Source organism: Cyprinodon tularosa, unplaced genomic scaffold, assembly GCF_016077235.1.
Source record: "Cyprinodon tularosa strain WSP-4 unplaced genomic scaffold, ASM1607723v1 ctg454, whole genome shotgun sequence".
NCBI classification, from domain to species: Eukaryota; Metazoa; Chordata; class Actinopteri; order Cyprinodontiformes; family Cyprinodontidae; genus Cyprinodon; species Cyprinodon tularosa.
In genome coordinates, this window is record NW_024039179.1 from 532,538 (window position 1) to 558,409 (window position 25,872).

The window sequence follows — 25,872 nt, forward strand, 5'->3', positions numbered from 1 at the left end:
TCTAAAAATAAAAACCACTCCATAAGGTTTTAAACTTAAAAAAAAAATCCCTTCAACATTTTTTTTTGTGTGTTTGTTTTTTCATTTGAACTTTCTTTGTTTGATAATTTTCTTTTTTAATAAAGACACAAATCTACCAATATAGAGGTGGAGTACTCCTTGTAAATGCAGTTAATTGGAAGAGCACTATTGTAGTTTAGATACTTTTTACTTACTAAAATTGACAACTATGTTCTTAAGAGCTTTAAGAGCTGCAGCAGTTGTGCTCCTCAGACAATTGTTAACACTTTTGTAAATACTGATACTCCATATTTTATGTCATGTGGTGTATCGTGTAAGGTTCTGGATTCGATTCCCGGCCCGGGGTCTTTCTTCAGGGAGTTTGCATGTTCTCCCTGAGCATGCGTGGGCTCTCTTCGGGTACTCCAGCTTCCTCCCACAGTCCAAAATCATGACTGTTAGGTTAATTGACTTGTCTAAATTCTCCTTAGGTGTGAGTGTGTGCATGAATGGTTGTTTGTCCTGTTTGTCTCTGTGTTGACCTGCGATGGACTGGCGACCTGTCCAGGGTGTACCCTGCGTCTCGCCCATAGACAGCTGGAGTTCTTATTGGAATTGTATTGGTTTTTTTCATTAGAGATGGATAAATGTTTTGTCTGAACTGTTTTTTGGATATTGCATTGATCAATGTTGAATACATGCCAGCCAGTGGGAACACTCAGATCCTTCATTTTCTGATGCACCTGACTGTGAAAAAACACAAAGGATGATTCTTTCTTACAAAGTTAATGGTAGAATATATTTAGTCGTTTTTTTGGGATAAGTGTATTTATTTCAGCATGTGTTCTGAGAAATGTTGAAAGGATTAGTCATTTATAATGTGTTCCCTCTTCACAGTTTTTTTCTCTCCTGTTACATTCACGTGTACACTGAGTTGTTGGTCTAAATTTCTATTTAATGAGAAATTTTTTGTTTCATCACTAATCTTTCTTCCTCACAGCCCGAGTCACCTGTTGCCTTCTTTTGAGTTGCTAGCTGAAAGCAATGTAAGCCTTGTCACTGTTTCCCATTGTGCACTCTTTAAGCTCCACTATAACAGAGAGATGCATTGATCAATCATTTACAGCTGAATTATTTACATCCGTCCAAAAATCATTATATTTAAATGATATTTACAAACATAAACCTTAAGCCATGTCATGTTACTCTTTCAAAAGCATTTGCTCTCACAGCTGAAAGTTATATTTTACCCTCCGCTGTACCTTGTAGCCATTTTTTTTGGTCAGAACTAAATCCAACATGCTAACGCTAACTGTGACTGACTGAGGTCACAAACCTAAATTGCAGATTTCAAGTCAGAGCCCTGTCCCTTTTCCTTCTTCCATTTTTTTTTCACATTTTGTCTTTTCTCACAATGTAACCTTTATCAATTTTAACCCAGTGGTGGCTGGTGGGGTTTTCTACAGGGGGGCTATAACTTCAAAATAGACTTATACCAAAAACTAATGAAATGTATACTAAGTTATCACACCAGTATATTTACATGAAAGCCAACAACAAAATAACAACTTTAAAAAACTTTCTGAAAAGTGCTTTAAATCAGTAACACCTATCGTAATACATGCTGGGTCAGATCCAGATATTTGAAAAAGGAGGCAGGGAAAGCAGAATAAAATTTCAGCCTTGCTGCATGCAGTTAGCCAAGCCTCATTGCTAAATAATTATATAAACCAGTCAATCAGCCGTACCTTATAACAAACAACTGTGACGTCAACGCTATGACGTGAGGTGGTGTGCAAATAAAGCTGCGTTCAGCTCTGGGCACGGGAGAGCTGTGCCCCGGATTATCCTATCTTTTGCATTGAAGAGGAGCTACTGCACATGTACAACTTTTAAGGATTTCTGCACCCTAGGACGGAAATACGTGACCAATCCATCGAGGAACAAAAAAACTTTACTAGTCATTATTGATTAAATATTTATCTTGCACATGTAAAAAATATATTTCGAAATATTTGAATTTTAGGATTTAATGGTCAGCCACAAATGTTCTAACCCCAGCTTATTTTTACACATCCTTTAGTATTTTCCCTGAACCTATCTACCTTGTCATGTCACTGCAAAGCATCTGCTCTTCCCTTTTCATTGGCAGAGCTACAGTCCAACTTCAATGATCACGCCAGAGAGTCTTATAGCAGCACGGTGATTCTTTAATATGGATAAGCAACTCACATGAGGCCTTTTTAATAATATTTTGATGCTGGAGACATAACTGAATATAATGCTTTATTTAAAAGTTATCTAAACCAAAAATGACGGTGGGATGAAATGGTACTTTGGGCTTGTTTTAGATTGTCTCAGTGCTACGTTTGTCCAGAAAAACAAACAAAAACTTGTTGTATACAACATAGTAATGATATTGCCTGTGACCAATCCTAATAAATAAATAATAATTGAATAATACACCTATAGAGTTTCTCAAGAACAAATCTATCAAAACTAGCAATTGCATGCTGATCAAAGGGTAACTGCTTTAAAATATTAAAATCTCCCATTATCATAATTTTCACAAGATTTTAGGCTTGAAAAGGTAACCTTGAGAGAGGGAAGTCAGGTATTGAAAAAAATTATTACTGTAAGATCACAGGTAAAAAAAAGAAAAGAAAATGAAACTCCACACATTTCCAAATGTATAAATTAAGATTTGCAGTTGCAATCCTTTCTGTGCCTTGTACTTTTTCATGTACATGCAAAGAAGAGGGATCAACAATGTCACCTGTGTTTAGGAAAGTAGGTGCAGCAGAGATTGTGAGATTGGAAGCTTGGTTATTGCCTGTGGGCATGGGAGCTTGTTTAATAAACGGGTCCAGAGGCCAGAGGGACATGTCAGAGAGATGTTATTACCTGGGTTTTATTAATAGGCCCAGCTAGGGGGGGGAATCTAATCTAGTGACTCACTGCAGTAGAGTTCAGCCTCAACGTCTTATTTGTTATTCGGAAAAATGTTTTGCTCCATGTAAATTGTCAGAACTTGTCAGATACAGTTAGTACTTTCTTTTTTTGTCACATTTAAAACTGAGCATTAATTGTAAGAATGATTTGCAATTATGAACAAATCATACAGATTTATTTTATAGATTAAGTGCAGGCTTAAATGACAACAGGTTCTATGAGAACCTCAGTTTTACCCACCTGTCGCTACCTCATTGGAGAAGTCTGTCTTGCAAAAGTTTTTCCTCTGCTTTTTTTTTTCTACACTTTATCAAGTTACAACCATAATCTTTCATTGTTGAACTGGGATTTTATTTCATAGACAAATGCAAATGGTTTCTTTGAGAACTTTAATCATTGAAACCCCTCAAAAGGGGGGAAAAAGGACCATAAAAGGTCAGCTGGTTGTTGACCAAGTTCTGTATTTACAGAAAAAATGATTAAAGGAAGAAGTGTGGTAGGTGAAGGTTCACCAGCAACAGATAGAACTGCAGTGCTCATTAGTATGAACCACAGTAGTAAGCGAAGACAAGATCAGAATCCATGTTACTTAAAGTCCATTGTGAGCCTTCCAGAGTCAGTAACGGTTGGGCATACCATGTCATTTTCTGGTGTTGATCCCCTGTGTTTTCTGATTCCACAATCAATATTTTTATCTACCAGGAAATTCTAGAGTATTTCATGATTTCCTCTGCTGACTATATGGATGCTGGTTTTATTTTCTACAAGGACTTTGTATCTGCCCAAGCTGTCAAGTTGGTTCAATCACCATTGAGTTCCTCTTCTTGACTGACCAGCAGATTTTCCTGACCTGAACCCAATAGCAAATCTATGGACATAAATCTATGTAATTCAAAACATGAAAGGCCAGACCCTAAAAAAGTCACACAAAGGGATCCGAAGGACGCTTTCAAAGCTATGTGGGCTTTCATTATACAGTGCAACAGGACAATTACCCCATACCACGTGCACGGAATTCATGCAACAGGAGCTCAACCAAGTATAGAAAAGGACATACTTTCTGTAAGCATTTTTAATATATTTTGAAGGTCAGGAAAAATGTTGTAGAATAACATCAGTGGGGAATAAGATGTCCGTGCAGGCCAGCAGAATAATTCAGCAGGACTGCAGACAGTCTTTATGCAAATAAACCAAAATAATAGCACAATGACTGAAATTTAAAATTGTGGCATGTTTACAAAAATAAATGAATTGAATATTAACAGAAACCAGAGTACAGCCATCACAGAGCCTTTAAAGAACCAAGATTCGGTGTGTGTGGGTGGACGTGTTTTACCTGCATGTAGGGGACTTACAAGTACATATAGGAACATTCAACTGGTACCCATATACCATATATATACTCCCATTGGCGGGAGTGGCGGCCTAGTGGTTAGGGCATAGGGCTTTGAATCCTGAGATTGTGAGTTTTATCCCCCACTCCCACAGACTGCCATTCTGGCTCCCAGAGCAAGACCCTTAACCTCACTCTGCTCCCCGGGCGCCTCACAATGGCAGCCCACTGCTCCCCAAGGGGATGGGTTAAATGCAGAGAAGTAATTTCCCTCTGGGATTATTAGAGTATATAAAAAAAAAAAAAAAAAAAAAAAAATATATATATATGTATATATATATATATATATATATATATATATATATACATATATATATATATATATATATATATATATATATATATATATATATATATATATATATATATATATATATATATATATATATATATATATATATATATATATATATATATAGATATAGATATAGATATAGATATAGATATAGATATGTGTTGATAATAGTTATGTTTAGGGTAAACATAACTATAGAATGGTTGGAAGTCAATGTCATGAAAACAAAGCTGTGTGTGCAGTGTCATATCTATTGAAGAATGTACCTTCATGTCGATACATCCACCAACAGAGGACCATCAGGCAAAAGGGGGACATTTTAAGGTCGCCTCTTACACATCCTTTAAATCGTGACTGCAGGGGTGGGTGGGTGTATTAGTATTAAATTGCTAGTTGCACAAAATTCTGTGTTTTTAATAGGGCTGAACTGAAATGGTTTGCACATCTGCCTTTAGATCTCCCACAACCACACACTTATGGCAGGCTCTTTTGTTTTTTTGCCTACCTATGTTAGGGCTCCTTGTTTGCAGTGATGCTAACTCCAGTGATGCAAACTGTATTGAAACTGTTTCACTGTAAAAAAAAAAAATGTTACATTACATTTTTTATTTCTTTGAGACGTTACTGTATTCAACAAGAATTTTTTTTGTGATTTGTGAATCTTTGAATCTGCAGGACTTTTGCTCACCCGAGGTTCCCTTTCCTCCAGTAAACACATCGTGGGATTTGCTCAAAGGGCCCTTCCTCCCTTTGCCTAACTCAAAAATGCTTACATGGGGCTCCAATGCCAGCTCTTTCCCATCATGGCCTCCTCTCACTGCACTCCGGCTTTTGACATCACTACAAGGCCAGTCATGCGTGGAAGCATGCCAGAGTGAAGGACTAATCTGTGAACCTGCCTTGTATCGTTTTATCAACATCAAAGAAGCATTCAGCGCGTAAGATGTTTTTTCTTTGCTATTTGGATAGTTTATGAAAAATATATAGAGATTTGAGGAACATTTTACCACATTTAACTTATAAGGAAATGCTATAAGGTACCCCCTTTACCAAGGGCATGAAATAATTAGATTGGGTGATATAAATAAGGAAATAATGCAAACATTTCTTTAAAGCATGATTTAAAACATTAGGTTAGATATATGTTTTCTTTTTAACCCATTTCTCAATTAATCTCATAGATCTAAAACAGCAAACAAAACAAATTTCTAAAACAAAACACAGAAAATGGTTTCATGCCTCATTTGAACATGTACTTTTAAAATCAAATCCAAAGGGAAAATGCTCTCAGCTCAACCCAACAGGTTAGAATTTCCTTTCTGCCTGAGAGTGAAAGAAGCACTGTAACATAAATAATAAATATGTATGTCAAATAATCATGGATCTCCTAAGGCGTTTGTGCAGGCATTAATGTCAAATATATTAAAGAATTTTCATTTATCTTTTTCCGTCTCTGCCCAGGTTGGACCTCCAATGTGAAGGAGTAGAATCTGAGATGAACCACCTCTTTCCTGCCTTCTCTGCAGAGCATGCTGAATGCAGCCTACAGCACGATCCTCTATTGTTTAGCTGTGCTGGTTCTAGTCGCAAATACCAACGCCTTTGCCCATGTAGGGACTACCAAAAAGGACAGGTTGCATTGTGCAGGGACTGCTTATGACCAAAGGATGGCCCAGTTCAGGGAGCTTTTTTAAATCATGCTTATTAAGATCTAAAATGTCATTTTAAAAGAAACACTGAAGTGAAAGAGCTGCACTGCTAAAATAGCAACATGGCTCACTTGTCACTGTCCTCAGACTTGCTGCTAATAGTTTCATTGACCTCAGGGAACTGCATGATTGAGTTTTTGAAATAAATGCTTTCAAATATTCATCTTGTTACAGAACTAACAGGCCCTATGAAAAAGAAAATATGTCCTTCTCAATGACTTCGTACAGAAAAAAAAAATCAAAAACGATTGTTTTTTGCTTTTTTTTTAAGCTCTTGTAAATGTGTGTTTGTTTCAACCATCACTGTACCATTACCGGGGCTGGATATGTCCGCAGACACTCCCAAAGACATTATTTAAAGATGTACTATTTTATGTGTCCTGTGGAAAAAAACATTTGTACATATAGAAGGTGAAGTTTAATAAACCGAAGAGCAAAGTTTTTATCCACTTTTACTGACTGCTGAAGTAGAAAAATCTGAACTTTTTCATGAAATAATGAAGCGGCAACTAATCAGGGGCTGGGTATAGGAAAAGCTTTTTTCAGTTAAAATGGAATACAGAGAAATAATAATAATAATAATGTTAACAAAGGTAGAAATAATGAATGCTCTCAAGAGGTTTATAGGTGGCTTTAAAAAAAGCTGTTCTAATTTAGCCCTAGAGGGATTGTTCATCATCCTCCCTTAACTCCAGCAAAGCCCCTGGTCAGTCGCTGCCCACTACCCAGCATGGATTCACAAGAAAGTCCTGCTAAATTCCACCATCAGCTCTGGATGAATCAAAGTGGACTCTTTTTTTCTGATTCTGGGGCTTTTCCAAAAAAAAAAAAAAAAAATGTTTTTCCCAAGCCGATTCAAAAGTTGTTCACAGAGAACAATTTAGCAGCATTCCTTTAAGTTAAGTTTCACCTGTCCTTTAATGTGATTCACCGACAACAAGACCTTGACGGGAAATGCTATGGTGTTGCCAGGGGTAACGGCAGGTCCAAACTGAAGGGTCTGGGAGGCTGATTGTTTAATAAATATTAAACAATCATTTCAACCACTAAATAAGGTAAACAAGCCTACTGTTACATTCAATACCAGCACAGGAATGACATGTGATGTTATGCAATACTTTTATATGAGGAAATTAGCTCAAGGCTAATGTCTGGTCGGATGGTGACATCATCAGCTGAAATTAGAAAATTATTCTATCTTAAATAAAACAGTTTTACCTGCTGAAATACAGTAGTAATGGAGAAGTAGATAATTTATATTCAATTCGGAGCTCTATGGGGGGATATTTGACCTCTAGATGACCTTAAAAATAATCAGTAATATCTCTGAATCACTGCGATGGACTGGCAACCTGTCCAGGGTTTACCCCGCCTCTCGCCCATTGACAGCTGTAGATAGGCACCAGCACCCCTCGCGACCCCAATTGGGACAAGCGTGTCAGATAATGGATGGATGGATGGATGGATCTCTGAATCAAAATGTGTTTATTTATTTCATTTTTACAAATGACAATTTTAGATGCACAAACCTGCACTTATGAAGCAGCAATGTTTCAGTCTATTTGCTGATTTTTTTTTTTTTTCTTTTTTTTTTTTTTTTTTTAGGTGGGTGAGCTGTCAGCTTCTTGCAGCTAAAGCGCCTCCAGTCCAATGACCTGTTCCGGTGTGTAAACAATGTGCATCTGAAAAGCAGAGCAGTGAACTCCCAGCGAGGCTGGAACTGATGGGAGATATACCATAATATTGACATAAGCTGGGATTCTGAATCAATATAAAGAGATTCTCATTTTGTAGAGATTATTAGGTAAAGTGAGTTCTGTCCAATATATTCTGTTGCTTGGCCATGGCTTATAATTTAAAAGACAAAAGGAGAAAAGTTGCATTTTGATAACCAAAAATCTAATCTATGTCAAAAGCCCTTTTTGATATATAAATGTTGGATATTGGCTTTTTCATCCATAATCAATTTGTGTAATTCTCCCCACTGTGGCATTACTTTATCCTTCAGTGACCTTTTCCATGTGTATTAGCAGAGGGACCTCTATTTAATTAGAGCTGGAAGAATATATTTCTTTACAGCCAGAAGATAGAAAGTAGATATATAAAAATCCAATATGTTTCATTGAATATGTATGCTGAAGAAAGGAAAGAGTTGGATATAAACAAATAGTGTTTTGACCCTGTGATCGCTCCAACACTTTCTCTGTTTCCTGTTTTTTGTGGAATGGTGGAGTGTGGGATTTGTTGAAAAAAAGACAAAAGAACTGTGGCTGAGGTGTTAAGCAAATGCTGTGCAAATACTTGAATTAACAAATTCAAAAAGTACTGCAAACATAAAAACCAGACTGATGCACAAAACATGCAAAGAAAAACATATCAACACATTAGATACCAGAGGCATGAATGGGATACTAAGAGAGATTGGTCGTTTAAAGCTACAGTGTGTAATTTTCAGCGACATCTAACGTCCAGACTGCAGACTGCAGCAAAATGAACGTCTCCCCCCCACCGCTTCTCCCCCCCAACAGTACGGCAAGCGTTAGGGGACAAAATGTCTTCCACGACGTCGGAATCACCTACCTTCTCAAGTGATGAGGTTTGTTTACATAGATAATTTTACAGATAGTATTTCATTAGTCTGTATAGGGTATAGATTTCATGTAGACTTTAGATAATAAATATACCCGTTATTTTTTCTACATCGTTGTGACGTTTTGGTGAGCTGCTTTGCATGGTGATATAAACAGACGAAGGAATTGTAGTCATTAGTTTAACAGCAAGATTGTGTTCGCTGGAAGAATATATATTCCCCGTTTACAGAGTCCAAGTCTTGTTTGTGGCACGGGGGTTACAAGGCGAGGAAGAGGGCGAGGACAGAGAGGCCGGGGTGGGCGTGCAGCTAGGGCCAGGCGAGGGAGGGGAGCCAGCGGGGTGAGAGCAGAGGAAGAAAGGCTTGAAGATCTCCAAAGGAGCCGGAGAGAAGTAACCGAGGTATATATCCAGAAAATTATTTTACAGAAAATTACTGAATCATTACCTGTGAAACGTCAGGGACGTTGCTGAATAAGTATACTGGAGAGTAACAGCATCATCACGCAGCATGTTATTGTTTTAGACAGGTCTGAGCATTCTGTACTCCAAAAACTGCAGTGATATTAGACAATTGTGTGTGTAGGATTAATTACCTGTCCAAGAGAAAACTGGCAACTTGAGCGTCACTTTGAAAACCTTTTTCCTCCATCAGTGACTTCCATCGTGTAAATGCCGTGCCAATGTTGATCCGTGTTTTTTGTCGTTTCTTGTCACGCTTGCGTTTATTCTCGTCGTGTTTCCGCTTCTTAGATGACGGGGGTTCGGTGCCCGCCGCTTTTCGTTGTGATACAGAGTAGGCATGATCCTCCATTCGTCTGATGTTTGGCCACACAGTGCCAAACAGTTTGCAAAGTCACTCACGCCTGCCGCCTTGTTCACCTTTCTTGTTACTGAGGCGCAGTATACCTGCTTCTTCTTCTTCTTTGGTTTCAGGCAGACTAAACGCTTCTCAGGCATAGTACTGCCATCTACTGTTCAGTACCGTCTCAGTTAATCTCTCTCAACTTGCCGTAGTTATTTTCGAGCGTAATGGGCGATCTCGCAATCGCTAGTTTGTTGCCTCTGCGCTTGCCGTAGCACAAAGATGTCAGCCTCCATGGCTGCGAGACCCGCTCCTATGTAATTATAAATAACGAATTCTTAGGCAACGCAAATATTATGGTTAAATGGCTGAGCTCATAGGTGATGATAAATAACATAGTTATGTATAATATATTAAATTTCTGACTTTATATCCCTGTAATTATTACACACTGTAGCTTTAAGACAGATTTAATGGAAAACATACCTTTATATAGCTTATTATCTCCACCTTGTGGTCTGGAGTACTTCTGTTATGCAGCGCTGGTTTTTAGATTTCCTTTCAGTGTTTGCTCTGACTTGAGCTCAGTCTTTTTGCTAGGAGGGTGGACTGTTGAAATATATTTACCACACACTCTAGTTGAGAAACACCATCTTCTATTACCCTAGTTTGTTCTGAAATATCTAAATCCACAAGAGTCAAATCATAAAAATAGATTTTTAATCAAAGCTATACAAACAAAATAAATTAATTATTAATATTGTATACCATATATTTAACCTATTCGTTGTACATTTATTTATTTGATTGAAGATCTTTAGTTAAGTTACAGTCCACAGATATTTTGTCATTGAATCACTTAAACTAATTCCTTTACCCTCTTCATGTTATCTGTCTAAAAGTACAGCATTGTATTTGAATGCAGATGGTTTTCTATTCATATTTTTAAACTTTGGCAATAACATGTATAAGGAGGTTGTAAAGCCAACAGATTGAAATCATGTTTGACAAGGCTAATAATGTATCCAAAGGGACTGTCAGATCGCCTTTGGAAAAATGTTCTCTGCTAAACAACTACAAGAAAAAAACACTAAGGAATGCAGGCGTGACAGACATATTGATCCAAATTGAAAGCAACACATTAAAGATTAGAAGTTTTCAAACCCTGGTTTATGTTCAGAAACCAGGTCGTCTGCATGTGTGTCGCAGTTGACGCAGATATGCCCCCCTTCCACAGACACTTGTGCACCTTCCCAAAATTGTAGGTGACTGCAGACATGACCGCAGATAGCATCGCAGGGAGGAGAGAAAGGAGGCCTCTGATTGGTCAATTCTACATCTGCTCTACACTATGCTTATTTCCTGTTTGGTATCTAATGGCATAAACCCTTGTATGCCGTCCACAACGTCTGGCATACCTCGCACACTATCCCACACACTGTGCAGGACGTTAGTTTGTACGGTCGGTTAGTATGCACCCAAAGCCAAAACACACAGTGCCAAGGCCAGTCTTTCGGGAACACTCACGGGTGTACTGTGTATTGTCCAGCGTTGGATGAGGGGTTGCAAATGGTGAACCAGCTCGTCAAACTGACACACGGACACCCACAATCTTAGCTCGTTCGTTATTGTCCATCTCACATTGTGGCGTGGAATAGCGCAGACCGTGGTTCAAAATTGGCGTAAATCAAAAATATCATATCTGCGACACACCATAGTAGCAAGGAACAAGCATTATTTCTGTCCTGTACATTGCTATCTATGGAAAAAAAAAAAGAACACTGAAAGTATAGTTTATGATTACAAATGAAGACAGAGTCCTGTGGTATTTCAGTGCCTATAGTTAAAATAGCTGATGTCTGTAGACTAAAAGAAGAGACTTTAGTAACCAGTATGGACCAGTAAATTGGGGTCCAAGCTAACTTGAGTTGGACAAACATTTCCCTCATATAGTCGATTGAAGACCCAAGATGAGTCTTCATTGATCTATTTCAATGAACAGTAACAGAATCTAGTGTAGTTATGACATATAAAACCTTTCAAGATTACCCTGAAGTAACCGCTCAGGGAAAAGCTGCATCCACACTTGTTAAGAGTAAAGTTTTGTGGCATCAGAACTGCTGTTGTTTTCAGCTAAGTAAAGAAAAGGCAAAAATGTCCTACTATCTTAAAAACATGTACCATGGTTAATTGTTTCGCCTAATGCGGTACAGTCTAGCTCTCTGGTTTTCCTTGGTACATGCTGGCCTCCTGAAACTGTTGAAAGTTTAATGTTAAAAGCTATTTAAATCACCTTTCAAATATGGAATATAATATGCCAAGAATGGCTACAGTGTCACAAAAGTCATTATCATGTAAGCTGCTGCTCCAATGACGCTGAAACCATTCAACAAGATAAGAGGATTTTAATGAGACATCCTCGAAAGGGAGAGCTGGAGTTTGCCTTTTTTATAATTCTCATTAATGGCAGTGCAAGTGTCTCTTTGACTGATGGGGAGGGCCATTTCAAAATATGCCCATTTCTCCTTTCAAGTTAATAATCTCTAAGCTAATATTAAATTTTCTCTTCATCCTCAGGATCCAGCTGGAAAAAAATGAATGTGTGTGGCAGTCAGTAGAAAGGGTTTGAATATTTCAGGGCTTGGATGAGGATATAGGGATAGTGAGAAAGCTTTCCAACCTGAAATTTAAAGAATGTAAATCAAAATATCATTGTAATTTTTATAAAAAGCTTATTTAAGTTATATTGCGAAGATAAAAATAAACTAGTAGTTTGGTAGAAAATTACTGATTGATTAATTGTTTAATTAAAAATAGATGTGAAATCAGTCAGATGGAATCTGGCATTTTAAGTAAAAAGCTACTGTTCTCCAGGATATATTTCAAAGTTCAGGAGAAAGCTCACAAACTATTCAAAACTATCTTTTTTTCTGATTTAGAAAAGTATCCCCATTAGTCAGAGTGAATGCTGAATTTTGAGTAAAGTAGTATTTAGTTATTCTTACCACACAGGCTATCTCATTAACAACTTATGATTTAAGAGCATTTGAGATAAGATGAGGCTATATCAACTTTTATACTCTTTTGTACTTTTCCAACTATTAAATTTTTTGTGTACGTAAGGAAAACAGTGAAGATTGTAGCAAAGTACTTTATTTACCTAAACAAAAATCTTTTTGTAGGAACTTTAATGGGAACAAGTACACCATCACAGGTAGGGGTTGCAGATCAGTGTGTAAGTATGTCTACAGTGTCTAACTGGTTTGGTACAGAAAAAATATTTGATGTAAGTTCCAGTTAAACAGCAATGACATTTTCTCTGTTTTATTATTTTCTTTCTTTTGTTTTTTTTTTCAGGGTTTTATGATTAGCACCCTAAAAATGCTTTAGATTAGGTTCAAATTACACAATCTGCTCAAAAGACTAGTGACTTCTTCTCAGTGCCTTTTCATACTTTAGAGGTCTTGGTTTTTTTTGCCTCTTTCCATAATAAAAAGGCAGTATTGGAAATTCCATATCCACTTTGACTATTGATCAATTATAGCCTTTCTCTGTCATCAGATTATAATCTAAGGGGGAAAAATGTGGTTATCAGACTCCAGTAAGCAAAATCTGCCACAAACATGTTGTTGTAACAATTAATACTAATGGGAAGGTAATAATTTGTTTACAGGTACATATGAAATTAGGAAACCCATGGTTAGGACTTGTAGATGAGGTAAGGCAATGCATTTATTAAGCACAACCAGAGAACTTAACAACAACCTGAGAATTTAATGTGATTTAAAAAAATAAAAGCATCTAAAATAGTAAACTGCAAGTATATAATAAATAATGTAAAGAAAAGGTCAACTAGAGACTATCCTCAATTGTTTTTCAATGCGTTCTTTGCATAACTCTACTACTTCCTGGGTGTACTTTGGTGGCGCAGTGGTTATTGAACACGACCAATGTATGAAGGCCTTAGTTCTCGACACGGGCGACCCGAGTTTGAATCCAGCCTATGGTCCTTTGCCGCATGTCTCTCCCCCTCTCTCATTCACCCTTTCCTGTCATGCTACTGTCAGAAAAATGAGCCACTAGTGCCGTAAAAATAAAAAAACTCTACTCCTTCCTGAACTTAAGGCCGCTCATTTGTTTCCTGTCTTTCTTTACTGGATGAACTGATTAATCCAGTTGTGCCTGATTTTAGTAACCATGACCTTAATGTCCAGACACATGCATTCTTCTTCTTGTGATTTTTATGGCGGTTGGCAAACGACTCCTCTTTCTTTATCCTTTAATATTTCTTAAAATCCCACTTCTTTTGGATGCTCCAAAAACATCTACGTTATCTAACTTGTCACATTGCTCTTGCAATTTCTTCTTCATATAGACCTTACCTATATTCTTAATCTCTTGTTTGCTTATTTGCGCTTTCAAGTCTATAATAAATCTAATCTGTCAGCCAGCTCATTTCCTACAACCCCAAAGCTGAAGAAACCCCCATTGGCTTAACCTCTGTTCCTTTTTTTCCAATCCTGGAAACTGGATGAATTATATCCACTATAATATCTTGTCTTGAGTCTGAATGAGTCTGTTGGATCCTTGTTAGTGCGCTACTGCAGTCTGAGCAGTCTATGACTTCCGCAACCCATTTTAAAACTATCCAAATTACCATTAGTTCTCCGACATACACTGTTAATTTATCTATCTGGAACCAAAAAAGATATACTTACTTTATTGTTTATCATTTTAGAAAAATCTGTAAAGACTTTAATCTATTGTATATATTTATTTTTTATGAATTTGTCAACTATGTCTCTCCCTTTTTCCAGTAAATGCAAATCAACGGTTATCTTTTCAAGGGCCCATAATGGACAATGGGCGAAATCATAGAGTTAGCAAGTCCTATTTTAGTTATTTTATTCGAAATTATCTATCCAAAACTATTCATTTCCTTTTTTTTTTTTTTTCTTGGTAATTTTTAAAAAGAATTTGTGGAGAATTTAGACTATAAGCTTTAAGATTAACCCAATAAGTTGACGCATTTGAATTCATTACCAGGGTTCATCCATTGATGAAAGACCAGGAACAAAGGACCTTCAGGAAGTAGTGAAGCTGTGCAAATAGCCCATTAATAGTATGTGAGTACAATGGCAGCCCGCTGCTCTCCAAGGTGATGAGTTAAATGCAGAGAGGGAATTTCGTTGCTCTGTACTTGTGACAGTGTAATGACAATAAAACATGGGGGAAAAAAGTAAACATACATCTGTATAGTGGCAAGGTAATACAAAATGCTTCAAAACATCAGAACAAATGTGCAATAAAATAATTAAAAATATCAATCAAGTACACAGCAAATCTTTTAAAACATTGGAGTCACCACACAAAATCATAAAAATCATCAATAGCATACACATGATAAGGAGATGGCCAGTGTGTAGCAGGAAATTTTGTCTAGAGCAGCTTTTCGGTTGGACTTTAATGTGGACTTTTAATCAAAGGCAGCTATGAACATGTGGGTATTTAGTGTAGCCTTGATTGAAAGGAATTTAGTTTTTCTTTTGTTTGCAGTTATTCAACTGATACCTCATTATCAAGGATACATGGCAGATTCCCCATCTGATCTTGTACCTTAATTTAATGCAACAATTGCATATCATTGTGCAAATGTTTTTGTTTTGTTTTTTTGTCTTGGTCTGACAGTGTGGATAGCAAGCTCTTGTATTTTTTCATGAAAAATCAATAATTTCTACATTTCCATTCTAATTAGATTTTAATTTATTCAACTGGTTGTACAGATCTTCACGGTATTTTAGAATATTAAATCATGTCTAGAGGCTTTTCTTATTCTGTTCCTGGATGATGATTCATACTCTTACTTGATATAAAAGGGTAGCTGCTTTCTGCAGCTATAGACATCCACACGGAAGGCTACATGCATTACTAAAGGAGATTTTGTTACTGTATTTTTAGAGATGGGACTTAGGCTTAGTGATATAAATTATTCTACCACAGAACGTATTGGAAAGGAAGCTGTAGAAACCCCCTTTGGCTTAACCTCTGTTCCTTTTTTTTCCAATCCTGGAAACTGGATGAATTATATCCACTATAATATCTTGTCTTGAGTCTGAATGAGTCTGTCGGATCCTTGTTAGTGCGCTACTGCAGTCTGAGCAGTCTATGACTTCCTCAACCCATCTTAAAACCATCCAAATTGCCATTAGTTCTCCTACATACACTGTTAATTTATCTATCTGGAACCAAAAAAGATATACTTACTTTATCGCTTATCATTTTAGAAAAATCTGTAAAGACTTTAATCTATTGTATATATTTATTTTTTATGAATTTGTCAACTATGTCTCTCCCTTTTTCCAGTAAATGCAAATCAACTGTTATCTTTTCAAGGGCCAATAATGGACAATGGGCGAAATCATAAAGTTAGCAAGTCCTATTTTAGTTATTTTATTCGGAATTATCTATCCAAAACTATTCATTTCCTTTTTTTGTTGTTTTTCTTGGTAATTTTTAAGAAGAATTTGTGGAGAATTTAGACTATAAGCTTTAAGATTGGCCCAATAAGTTGACGCATTTGAATTCATTACCAGGGTTCATCCATTGATGAAAGACCAGGAAAAAAAAGACCTTCAGGAAGTAGTGAAGCTGTGCAAATAGCCCATTAATAGTATGTGAGTACAATGGCAGCCCACTGCTCTCCAAGGTGATGGGTTAAATGCAGAGAGGGAATTTCGTTGCTCTGTACTTGTGACAGTGTAATGACAATAAAACACTGGGGGGGGGAAAGTAAACATATATCTGTATAGTGGCAAGGTAATACAAAATCCTTCAAAACATCAGAACAAATGTGCAATAAAATAATTAAAAATATAAATCAAGTACACAGCAAATCTTTTAAAACATTGGAGTCATCACACAAAATCATAAAAATCATCAATAGCATACACATGATAAGGAGATGGCCAGTGTGTAGCAGGAAATTTTGTCTAGAGCAGCTCTTCTGTTGGACTTAAATGTGGACTTTTAATCAAAGGCAGCTATGAACATGTGGGTATTTAGTGTAGCCTTGATTGAAAGGAATTTAGTTTTTCTTTTGTTTGCAGTTATTCAACTGATACGTCATTATCAACAATACATGGCACATTCCCCATCCGATCTTGTACCTTAATTTAATGCAACAATTGCATATCATTGTGCAAATGTTTTTGTTTTGTTTTTTTGTCTTGGTCTGACAGTGTGGATAGCAAGCTCTTGTATTTTTTCATGAAAAATCAATAATTTCTACATTTCCATTCTAATTAGATTTTAATTTATTCAACTGGTTGTACAGGTCTTCACGGTATTTTAGAATATTAAATCATGTCTAGAGGCTTTTCTTATTCTGTTCCTGGATGATGATTCATACTCTTACTTGATATAAAAGGGTAGCTGCTTTCTGCAGCTATAGACATCCACACGGAAGGCTACATGCATTACTAAAGGAGATTTTGTTACTGTATTTTTAGAGATGGGACTTAGGCTTAGTGATATAAATTATTCTACCACAGAACGTATTGGAAAGGAAGCTGTAGAAAAGGCAGACTGTGTCTCGCACTAGGGACAGATTTGAAATCCATTCTTACCGCATACCTTCAGTCTTCTAGTCTTTCAAATGAGACAGGCTGAGATAGAAAAGCGGAAAAAGTGCAAGACAGATGTCTAAATTGCTTTTAAACAATCTGGCTCTGGTGACACTGCTGTCCGATTTGTCTGTCAAGCTGAAATAGAAAGTGATTGAAAAGGTAAGAGGAAGTTGGGCTTAAGGGAGGAAAGCGAACAAAAATGTTGGCCAATCTCATGATCAACTAAATGTAGGAGGAAAAAAAGGTGTAGAGGTTAACTAAAAAATTAGGTTTACAAGCTAGAGCTATGAGATAAAAGACTGGATATTTTTTTATATGAAGTGATGCAATGTAAAGGAGGCACAGTAGGTAAAAAACATTAACAACATTAACCATAAAATAAGCATAATGATGATGAAATATTTTGTGATCTTGGTACAAAGTTTTTTTTCTTTCAGGAATATAAAGGCAACCAGTTGAAAACTGAAGCCAACCTTAAAATGAATTGTTTAATCTCTGCAGGGACTCAGGGTTGTCTTAAGAACAGAATGAGCAACCATATAAGGTCAAACTGTGTTAGAGTTACCTAACTTTGCAAGGCCACAAGGGCATCCACAGGGTATAACCTCATTACCTCTGATCCAGGGTGGTTGCTCTCTAAATAATTTATTTCAGGGGTTTTGGAACTGCAAGTAAAATGCCTACATGGTTGTACTTTAATTGCATAAAAAGTGATATTTTACCAAGGCTGGCTTCACACTGCCTACGTTCTGTGTCTGCTTTGTCATCCATTATAAAATGTGCCATGCAGAAATCTACACTCAATGCATGTAGGATCCATCCATCCATGCATCACCTCTTATTTTGAAGGAAAGTAAGATGTCTGTTTCTGACGTCTTCTCTGACTCATTGTTTTGTTTTGTTTTTTATACATTGATGGATTTTGCTCTGTCAAGCCTTTTCTTCACTTCATGCTTAAATTAATCTAAAAAAAGAGTGGCCATATTTAGGCTATTTGCACATACAGGTAAGCATGTAACATACCACCATGGAGTGTTATCCCTATCCAGTGATAGGTGCAGGCACACATATTCAAGACATGATCATACTTCTAGTACTTTGTCAAAGAAAAGCCTGCACATACTTCTTAAAGTGGAGCAAAAGAAGAAAAAAGTGTGTTTGATTTAAGGTTATAAGATGAATCCATCATTGTTACAACACAGCTCACCAAAGCAACTTAAGACTCTGATAGATATGCTTGCTAATGAGCAATATGTTACTAATTTAGTTTTTGTGTTTCCCTCTGACAGCTGTTTAAGGTATGTGTACAAAACACTTGAGCCACATTCTTATTTTTAGACAGCAGGTATTCTACTCTGTACGGAAAGCTGTCTTACTGCATCATCTCACATTTCTAAAAAGTACTAATGGTACTTCCTCCTCTATAGCATTGCTGAAAACTGGATGTGTAGATGGAAAAAACTGATATGTAAATAGATACATTTAACAATATATTAGTACAGATATATGATTTGTTAGTTTGGAATTGTTTTTGAGATCCTGGAGACAGTAGAGCTACATTAACCCTTTATGAGGGGGTTCTTACAGAGCTAAGAGACAACAGAATGAGAAGATGGATAAAAAAGAAGATCCACAGGGTAAGTTCATTTATCATCAGGTATTAAATACAAAGATTTTTTGGAAAAACTGTACAGTGTACTACAAAACATGATGGCTTGATGCCAGTGTAGAAAACAAAGAAACAGATAATTTCTCAAGAAAGATTGTGATTAAACAACTTTTACTATCATTTTGTTTCTGTTTTCTTGTGTCGCCTCTAGGTTTTTATAGATTAGTTCACTTTAGTGATAGTCCTGTAGAATCATTTGCAGAGGTTTCACCACATAGAATGTTAATCTCTGCATAGACAGCGGCGTAAATTGATTTTTATCAGCTTTGTATGGCTTCCTTCTTGCAAATCCGATCACTGATGATGTCCTCTGAGCAGCAACAAGCTCAGTGCCAAAATTGACATCTTGTGTGTAAATCATTGAGATGTTTACCCTTGATTAAAGATGTTCTTTCTGCATGAGGGCCTTCAAATGTGAATCTAAGTACTGATAGTAGGCATATGATGGTGTTTGATAAATTATTTAACACTTGCTTAATCAATTCTCCCTCTGCACAGACTGTTGCTGGGGATTTATCAGTGGCTAAGAACTGTTTGCTGGATATTTTAGCTTTTGTGGCTTTTTCCTCTTTCCTTTTGTTTATATCTAATTAGAAGTGAGATTAAATTGAATTGAAATGACTCATAAATTTAATGTCATTTAGGAGCTCTGTTAAAACGTACACCATCGCTATTAAGTGCAAACTGTGCAGTGTTCAGGTTTTTTTTATTTATTTATCTGTAAATATTCATCACTGCCTTGTATTTAATAATCACACCCAGCACCATTCATAAGATATAAAGCACACAAATTTCACTGAGGCCCAATGTTCGAACCATTGCACCAAATTCTATAGCAATCTATTACTATCTATTATGGCTTATATTTGATAATGTCAGCGACAATGAAACACGTTTTTTAATCAGTTGGATTATTGAAAAAGTTGTAAACTATAAAGCATAAATCATGCTCATAGGAAATAAACAATCTCTATTTGTTAATAGACAAGCCCACCTTCTCATGAACTTCGAAAACTGATGTTCAGGTAATGATGTTAAATGCATCTTCAAGACATGTTTATCTTATTGACTGATCTGGCAACTGTTTTGGACACTATTGCTCTGCTTGTTATGTCACCCCCGTATGCCATCTGGTGCCTATTCTAAATGTGCCAGCTCTCTGCAAATAAAATTGTTAACATGGTTATTGTTTCTCATGTAGCCGTATTTTTTTCTAACCTGATTATCAGTTTGCTTTCACTCTTACACATTTGTTGTTGTTTCCAAAAATATGTTCTATGTGGGCCTACATACTGTATGAACACATGAATAATTGTTTTCAAGGACTAAGGATCTCACCTAATATTGCATACTTGAAGGTGTAAACAAAAAAGCACCTGTAATTAGTGGACTTGTGAGTGCTCTACTAATATTTTTAGCACATTTGATAATACTGTAGGTGCTAAGGAGAACCGGATTGCTACTGGCTGTCACTATGGTGACTTTCAGAGAGCAGTTTGGAGTTATGCTGCACTGGTGCACATTTGGCATCTATGATTGCTATGTGGAGATGATATAGGTAAAGGAAAAGAAAAAGGGCATTGTAAAATCAAATAATAATCAAACCTTTTCACCTTTAGGATGACTTGGAGGGACAGAAATGTCAGAGTAGCCTCTAGCATGTGGCTTATTTCAACCAGCCAAAGTCATGTTTTCAATTTCTGAAAGCAATTTCACTCAGACTTCACATTAAATTCCCAGACAGCTTTGACACGTAAAACATTTTTTTAATAAATTGAGTATTTCTGTTTATTTCTTTCTCTTTTTTAAAATACAATAATACAGTTTGTATTTATAAAGACAAACTGACATTTTTAACACCTTCACTGTGACAGGTACAATAAGTAACAAGGATAGAAGCAATTTATAACATAGATCATTATATATATCAATATATATTTTACTAACACAACAACCAATGGGTCAATCCTTGAAGCATGGGCTACTGAAGCAGACACAACACCAGGTGCCACAGGTAAGAACACAATGTACTACTACTACTACTAGTCAAACACATTCACAGATGTTGGATGACTACAAATTGGAAATCTGCAACCTCTTTTGATTACTTAATTTCATTTGCGTTATTCCAGATTAATAATTTAATGGGAATAGCCAGCTAGGTACACCCAATCTACAGGGAGGGTGATTAACTGAACTCTTTACTTCTTTTTTTAGGGGTACGCATCCAGGACAATGAGACAAGTAGGAAAGACAGCAGCTCCCACCCTGAACATCAGTTGTTCTGGCAGGAGGCTGCAGGCCATCGGGAAAACAATCTTCTGCCACAAAAACAGCTTTCTTGCCTTCAGCAGCTAGCTTCAATAAAAAGGCCCTGGTCCAACACTGATACTCTAACATCAGAAATAGCGCAAATCTCAGTATGTGATTCCACGATTAATAATTTAATGCCATGATACAATTTAATGCCACCTGTATTCTTTGTCCAAAATATTCACATTTTGGTGGTTTAAGAGGGGTCTGAAGGATCCATCTATGTTAAGAAAAAAAACCCAACCTTAAACAGAGGGGGTGGACTCAGGTTTCAGCATTCAAAAACCTACAATGCAATGACAGAGTTGATTCCTTCCTGCTATCATCGCAACCCCCACCCCAATACAGGGGAACAGAACGTCTCGCCTGTTCAGCCAGGCCAACAATGCCCCTAACGATCCCCCTTTCAGAGACAAAGATGGGTATTAGGTATTGCAGGCTTACAAAAATCCCAAACAACTGCCCATTCTTAAGGGGCGGACCCGTTCGTTTTGTTCAATTTGCATGTTTTCCTATCCAAAATAAGGCTTTGTTTTTGGTCCACTATTTCTGACAGTTTGAATTGAATAAGCTTCCTGTATGGGAAGTGCACGTCTTTAATATTGGAAACAACTTGGATAGTTTTTTTACTTTTTTGGAATGACCTGGATGACTAAGAATCTTCACCAGCACCAGCACCATGATACTCTCCCTAAGCAAAACATTGAAATAGTCTTCTCTATTCACATAACATTTCCTAGACAACCTCCAGTTTTATTCCACAATCTGTATTTCAACATTTATTTATGGTAACTATAAGTTTGCTTGTCTGTGTGTAGGTCCTTATGCCAAAAGAAAACTCTCTATACTTGTAAAACACTACTTGACATTTAAGTCGTAGGAAAGTCATATTTAAATGTCAAATCCTTATGGCTTAAACATGTATATACCCTTTATCAGACTATATTGTCCCAAAATTTAGAAAATTTTCATTAATTTATGCAGGCCGGTTAGTTATATGTCAGCTTGTACATCTAAATTCGGCCAATCAGATATCAACAGTCATCTGTCAATCAATTTTTTTAAGTCATAGTGGCTCCAGTGGCTGGAAGTGGGCCGCCATGCGGCTGGCTTTTGACTGGGAAGGACCATTTTGAATGGATGCTACTGTAGGTCTGCTGGGTAAGCTTTCAAAAAAGCTCTTCAAAACATCTAAGATAACATAAAAATGATGTAGTATAGTGTATAAGATGTTACCTTAAGAGGTATGATTCAGTTGTGTAGGGCAACCAACAAAAAAGGTACAGGATTAACAGCCCTTAAGGATTTGAATGTGAGAACCCGGCCTTAGCAAAAGTAAGGAATGTGATAAGACACTTGACACTTCAAAAAAATATACCATTGAACTTTTATTGCCCACCTCAGTGGGGGTGGTAAATATGTTATTTAATCAGATAATATTCAGACTGTCATATATTGCTTGTGAACGCATGCCCTACTGGCTGTATGTTAGAACAACAAATTAAAGTGTGAATCAAACTCAAATCATGGTCAAACAGATAACCCTGGACATATATGGAATACATTCACCACAACTTCCTTTCAAAACTGTCATGATCTTGTCACTGATGACTGGATTATTGGTTCAGTTCTTCCACCTGTCTAGCTCCACCTAGTTTTTATTGTCACGCATCAGATCCACCTGTTCCAGTTCCTATTTAAACTGCTTGTTCCCAGCCATCAGATTATTCGAGCAGTGTATGAGAGGCCTCTAGTGTACCTAATGTGTTTCTGATTACCTGATCCTAACTAGTTTCTGCCTCTTGACTTCTGAGTTTTGCTTTCCCTTCTACTAGTCATTCTGCTCTGTCTCACTCCTGGAACTCTCTGGGCTGCTCCCGCCGCATGCTGTGGAGAAAATATTCCTACTGGATTCCACCTCTTCCTCTGGGATAAAGACTGAACTTACAAACCAGGTTAGTGACTAACATGCCAGCTATTGGTCCTCCTAAGTTTCATGGTCGCTAACCTAATTTCCACCCCTACAGAGATTCCAGCTATCCTGCCCCAAATGACAAGCTGTGGATATCTGAGCAGTTAATAAACACGTTTTATGAAATCACTCTAAACTGTCTGCCTGAATTTGGGTCCTACATTCTGAGTTATGACAAAAACAAGACTGTTCCGCGTCTTGCGCGTCTGCTGGCTTCTACTAGTCAGTCAATCAGACTTCTACTAGTCAGTTCTACTAGTCAATCATTCAGCTCCAAAAATATTTCATTTAAAAATTCTTGATTAAACTATTGAAACTCAACTGAACTAATTATGTATAATGAGAGAAAAACGTGGTTGAAAACTATAATCAATGAGATCATGCAATGATATCGTAGTTTAGTAAGGATTTAATTTTGAGATTTTATAAGAACCAGACTTTATCTTAAGGAATTTGGAATTTGATCAAATTAGCTTTTAACTAATTTAGAGCAATTGGAATGTTTTCTCTAATTCTGTGTCTCAGTTTGTAAGGCTTGAGTTTTTCTCTGGCATTTAGCAGCAGGCCACACTGTACATTAGGGGTTTCACACCTCCAGCCTCTTCCAGGCATCTGAAACTCAGAGAAATGTTACTGTCTGTTTTGCAGCAATTGGGTTCTAATGTCAATCATCAGGTCCATTTAGCCTCTAGTCATTTTGATTTATCTGGTTACTGAACATGAGGCCATGATAGTGTCTCTCCAATGTGAATCTCCTAGAACCTTATGGAAAAAGAGAAAGAAAAAGGTAGAGAGAGTTGCTTCGTCCTCAAGGTACCATGGGGAGGAAGAGGCACCCCGCTGTAGGAATGTCTTGTGATATCTTAGGCTGGGAGAGGGTTGCAGAAGCTTTGGTGTCCGAAAAACCGGCAAAACCTTAATCCTCCTAACCCAATGGATATGTTTAATATAAAGCATGGAAATTGGCAACCAATGTCCAAAATTATTAACATGGTTTATGGCTCAAGATCACTTTGTCTAAAAATAAAATAAATTCTACAAAAATAGTTATTAAAAATGCTTTAAAAAAAAAAACTTCAAAAGGCTTACAGAAAAAACAAAGCTCTACTGTTTGTTAATGACATTTATATATATATATATATATATATATATATATATATATATATATATATATATATATATATATATATATATATATATATATATATATATATATATTAAAAGACCTGTAGTATTAGGTGGTACTAGCAGCATTAAACAAAGCAGTTTTTCAATAATTATTTTTAGAAAAGCAGTGGCGTAGAGTAAAGGCAAAAAGGAAAAAGCTATTTTGGGGTCATTATTTTGCTGTCAATTAACTTGCAGAGTTTGATCTAATAGGTTCACAGAAAAATTGCAACAGAGATATTGCTGTTTTTTTGTGAACTGAATGCTTGGATTTATTAATCAGGGTGTCATGTCACTATCATGTCTTGCTGCTATAATGTCCTACCTAAACTGGTCCAAATCGATACCATTTAATTGGTCACAGCTTCCCCCATGCAATGATTGACACATCTATTGCCTGATTTATTATTACATGACACTATCTGACTCAGAGTTCACCCTTTCAATGTTCAGCAGCAATGCAAAAAGGAGGTGAAATGTTTTCTAATATTACCTCAGACAGCTGATGAAGTGAATGTTATGTAGTTAAAAGTAAAAGAACAATAAATCTTCTAGAGCACATTCTGCTGCTTTGTGTTAGTACAGAAGATGAATTTTAAATGGTAATAAACTATGCATGTGCATGTCTTATGCAATAATCTCCTTGGCGATAGCTGAATATGGAGTTGTTTAGATATTAAAAGAGGCAGTTAACTCTTTGTGAGTACTTGTGTTTGTGAGAAGTAAACAAAGGCTGATTAGAAACATGTAGAATGCAGTTGTAATGCAGGTTAAGCATTAGGATTGAATCTAAACATATTATAATGCTTTATTTTTATCATTATTATTATTATTATTGTTATTGCATTTTGCATAGTTAAGAAGAAAAGCAATACCAGTATACTACTTCAATAAAATGATAAAATTAGACTGGACAATTGAGCTCCATAACTAAATAAATGTATTCAGGTCATCAATCACGATAAAGGCAGACTTCTTCCTACCTTATTAAGTTAACCCTAATTTATTATTCCTGATACTGAAAACTGCTGCCACTTCATTGTAAAGTAAGGTAAGGAAAATTATTCTGTTCCATTCTGGAATAAAATAGCCCTATTAAATATCCTGAATAATTTCTTTCATATCTGTCTGGAGTATACAGCCGCACTACTGTATCTTCCTCATTTGAATACGAAAGGCCACTGCAGGCGTACATCAAGATGATGGATCCTGAGCAGATTGGAGAGATGAACACTTTTCCTTTTGTCTTAAAGTCCTTGGTCACCCATCTTCATATGAGAAAATCTTCACATTAAGAATGAATTCATTAGCCATATTTTCTTTCATTACAAGTAAGCCACAACAGACTACCCGCAAGCATTGCATAGAAATAAATCTATGGGA

General features: G+C 36.5%; 1 protein-coding gene across 1 annotated transcript in view; it reads left to right on the forward strand.

Moving 5' to 3' along the window:
• LOC119793525 (alpha-1,6-mannosylglycoprotein 6-beta-N-acetylglucosaminyltransferase B-like) overlaps positions 1-6,787 on the forward strand; it is a 141,220-nt gene extending 134,433 nt beyond the window's left edge. Inside the window, exons 17-18 of the mRNA XM_038300727.1 lie at positions 5,316-5,578; positions 6,102-6,787. Of these exons, the coding sequence (XP_038156655.1) occupies positions 5,316-5,578; positions 6,102-6,300 (462 nt within the window). The 3' untranslated portion in view covers positions 6,301-6,787. The remainder of the gene's footprint in view (positions 1-5,315; positions 5,579-6,101) is intronic.
• The last annotated feature ends 19,085 nt before the right edge of the window (positions 6,788-25,872 follow it).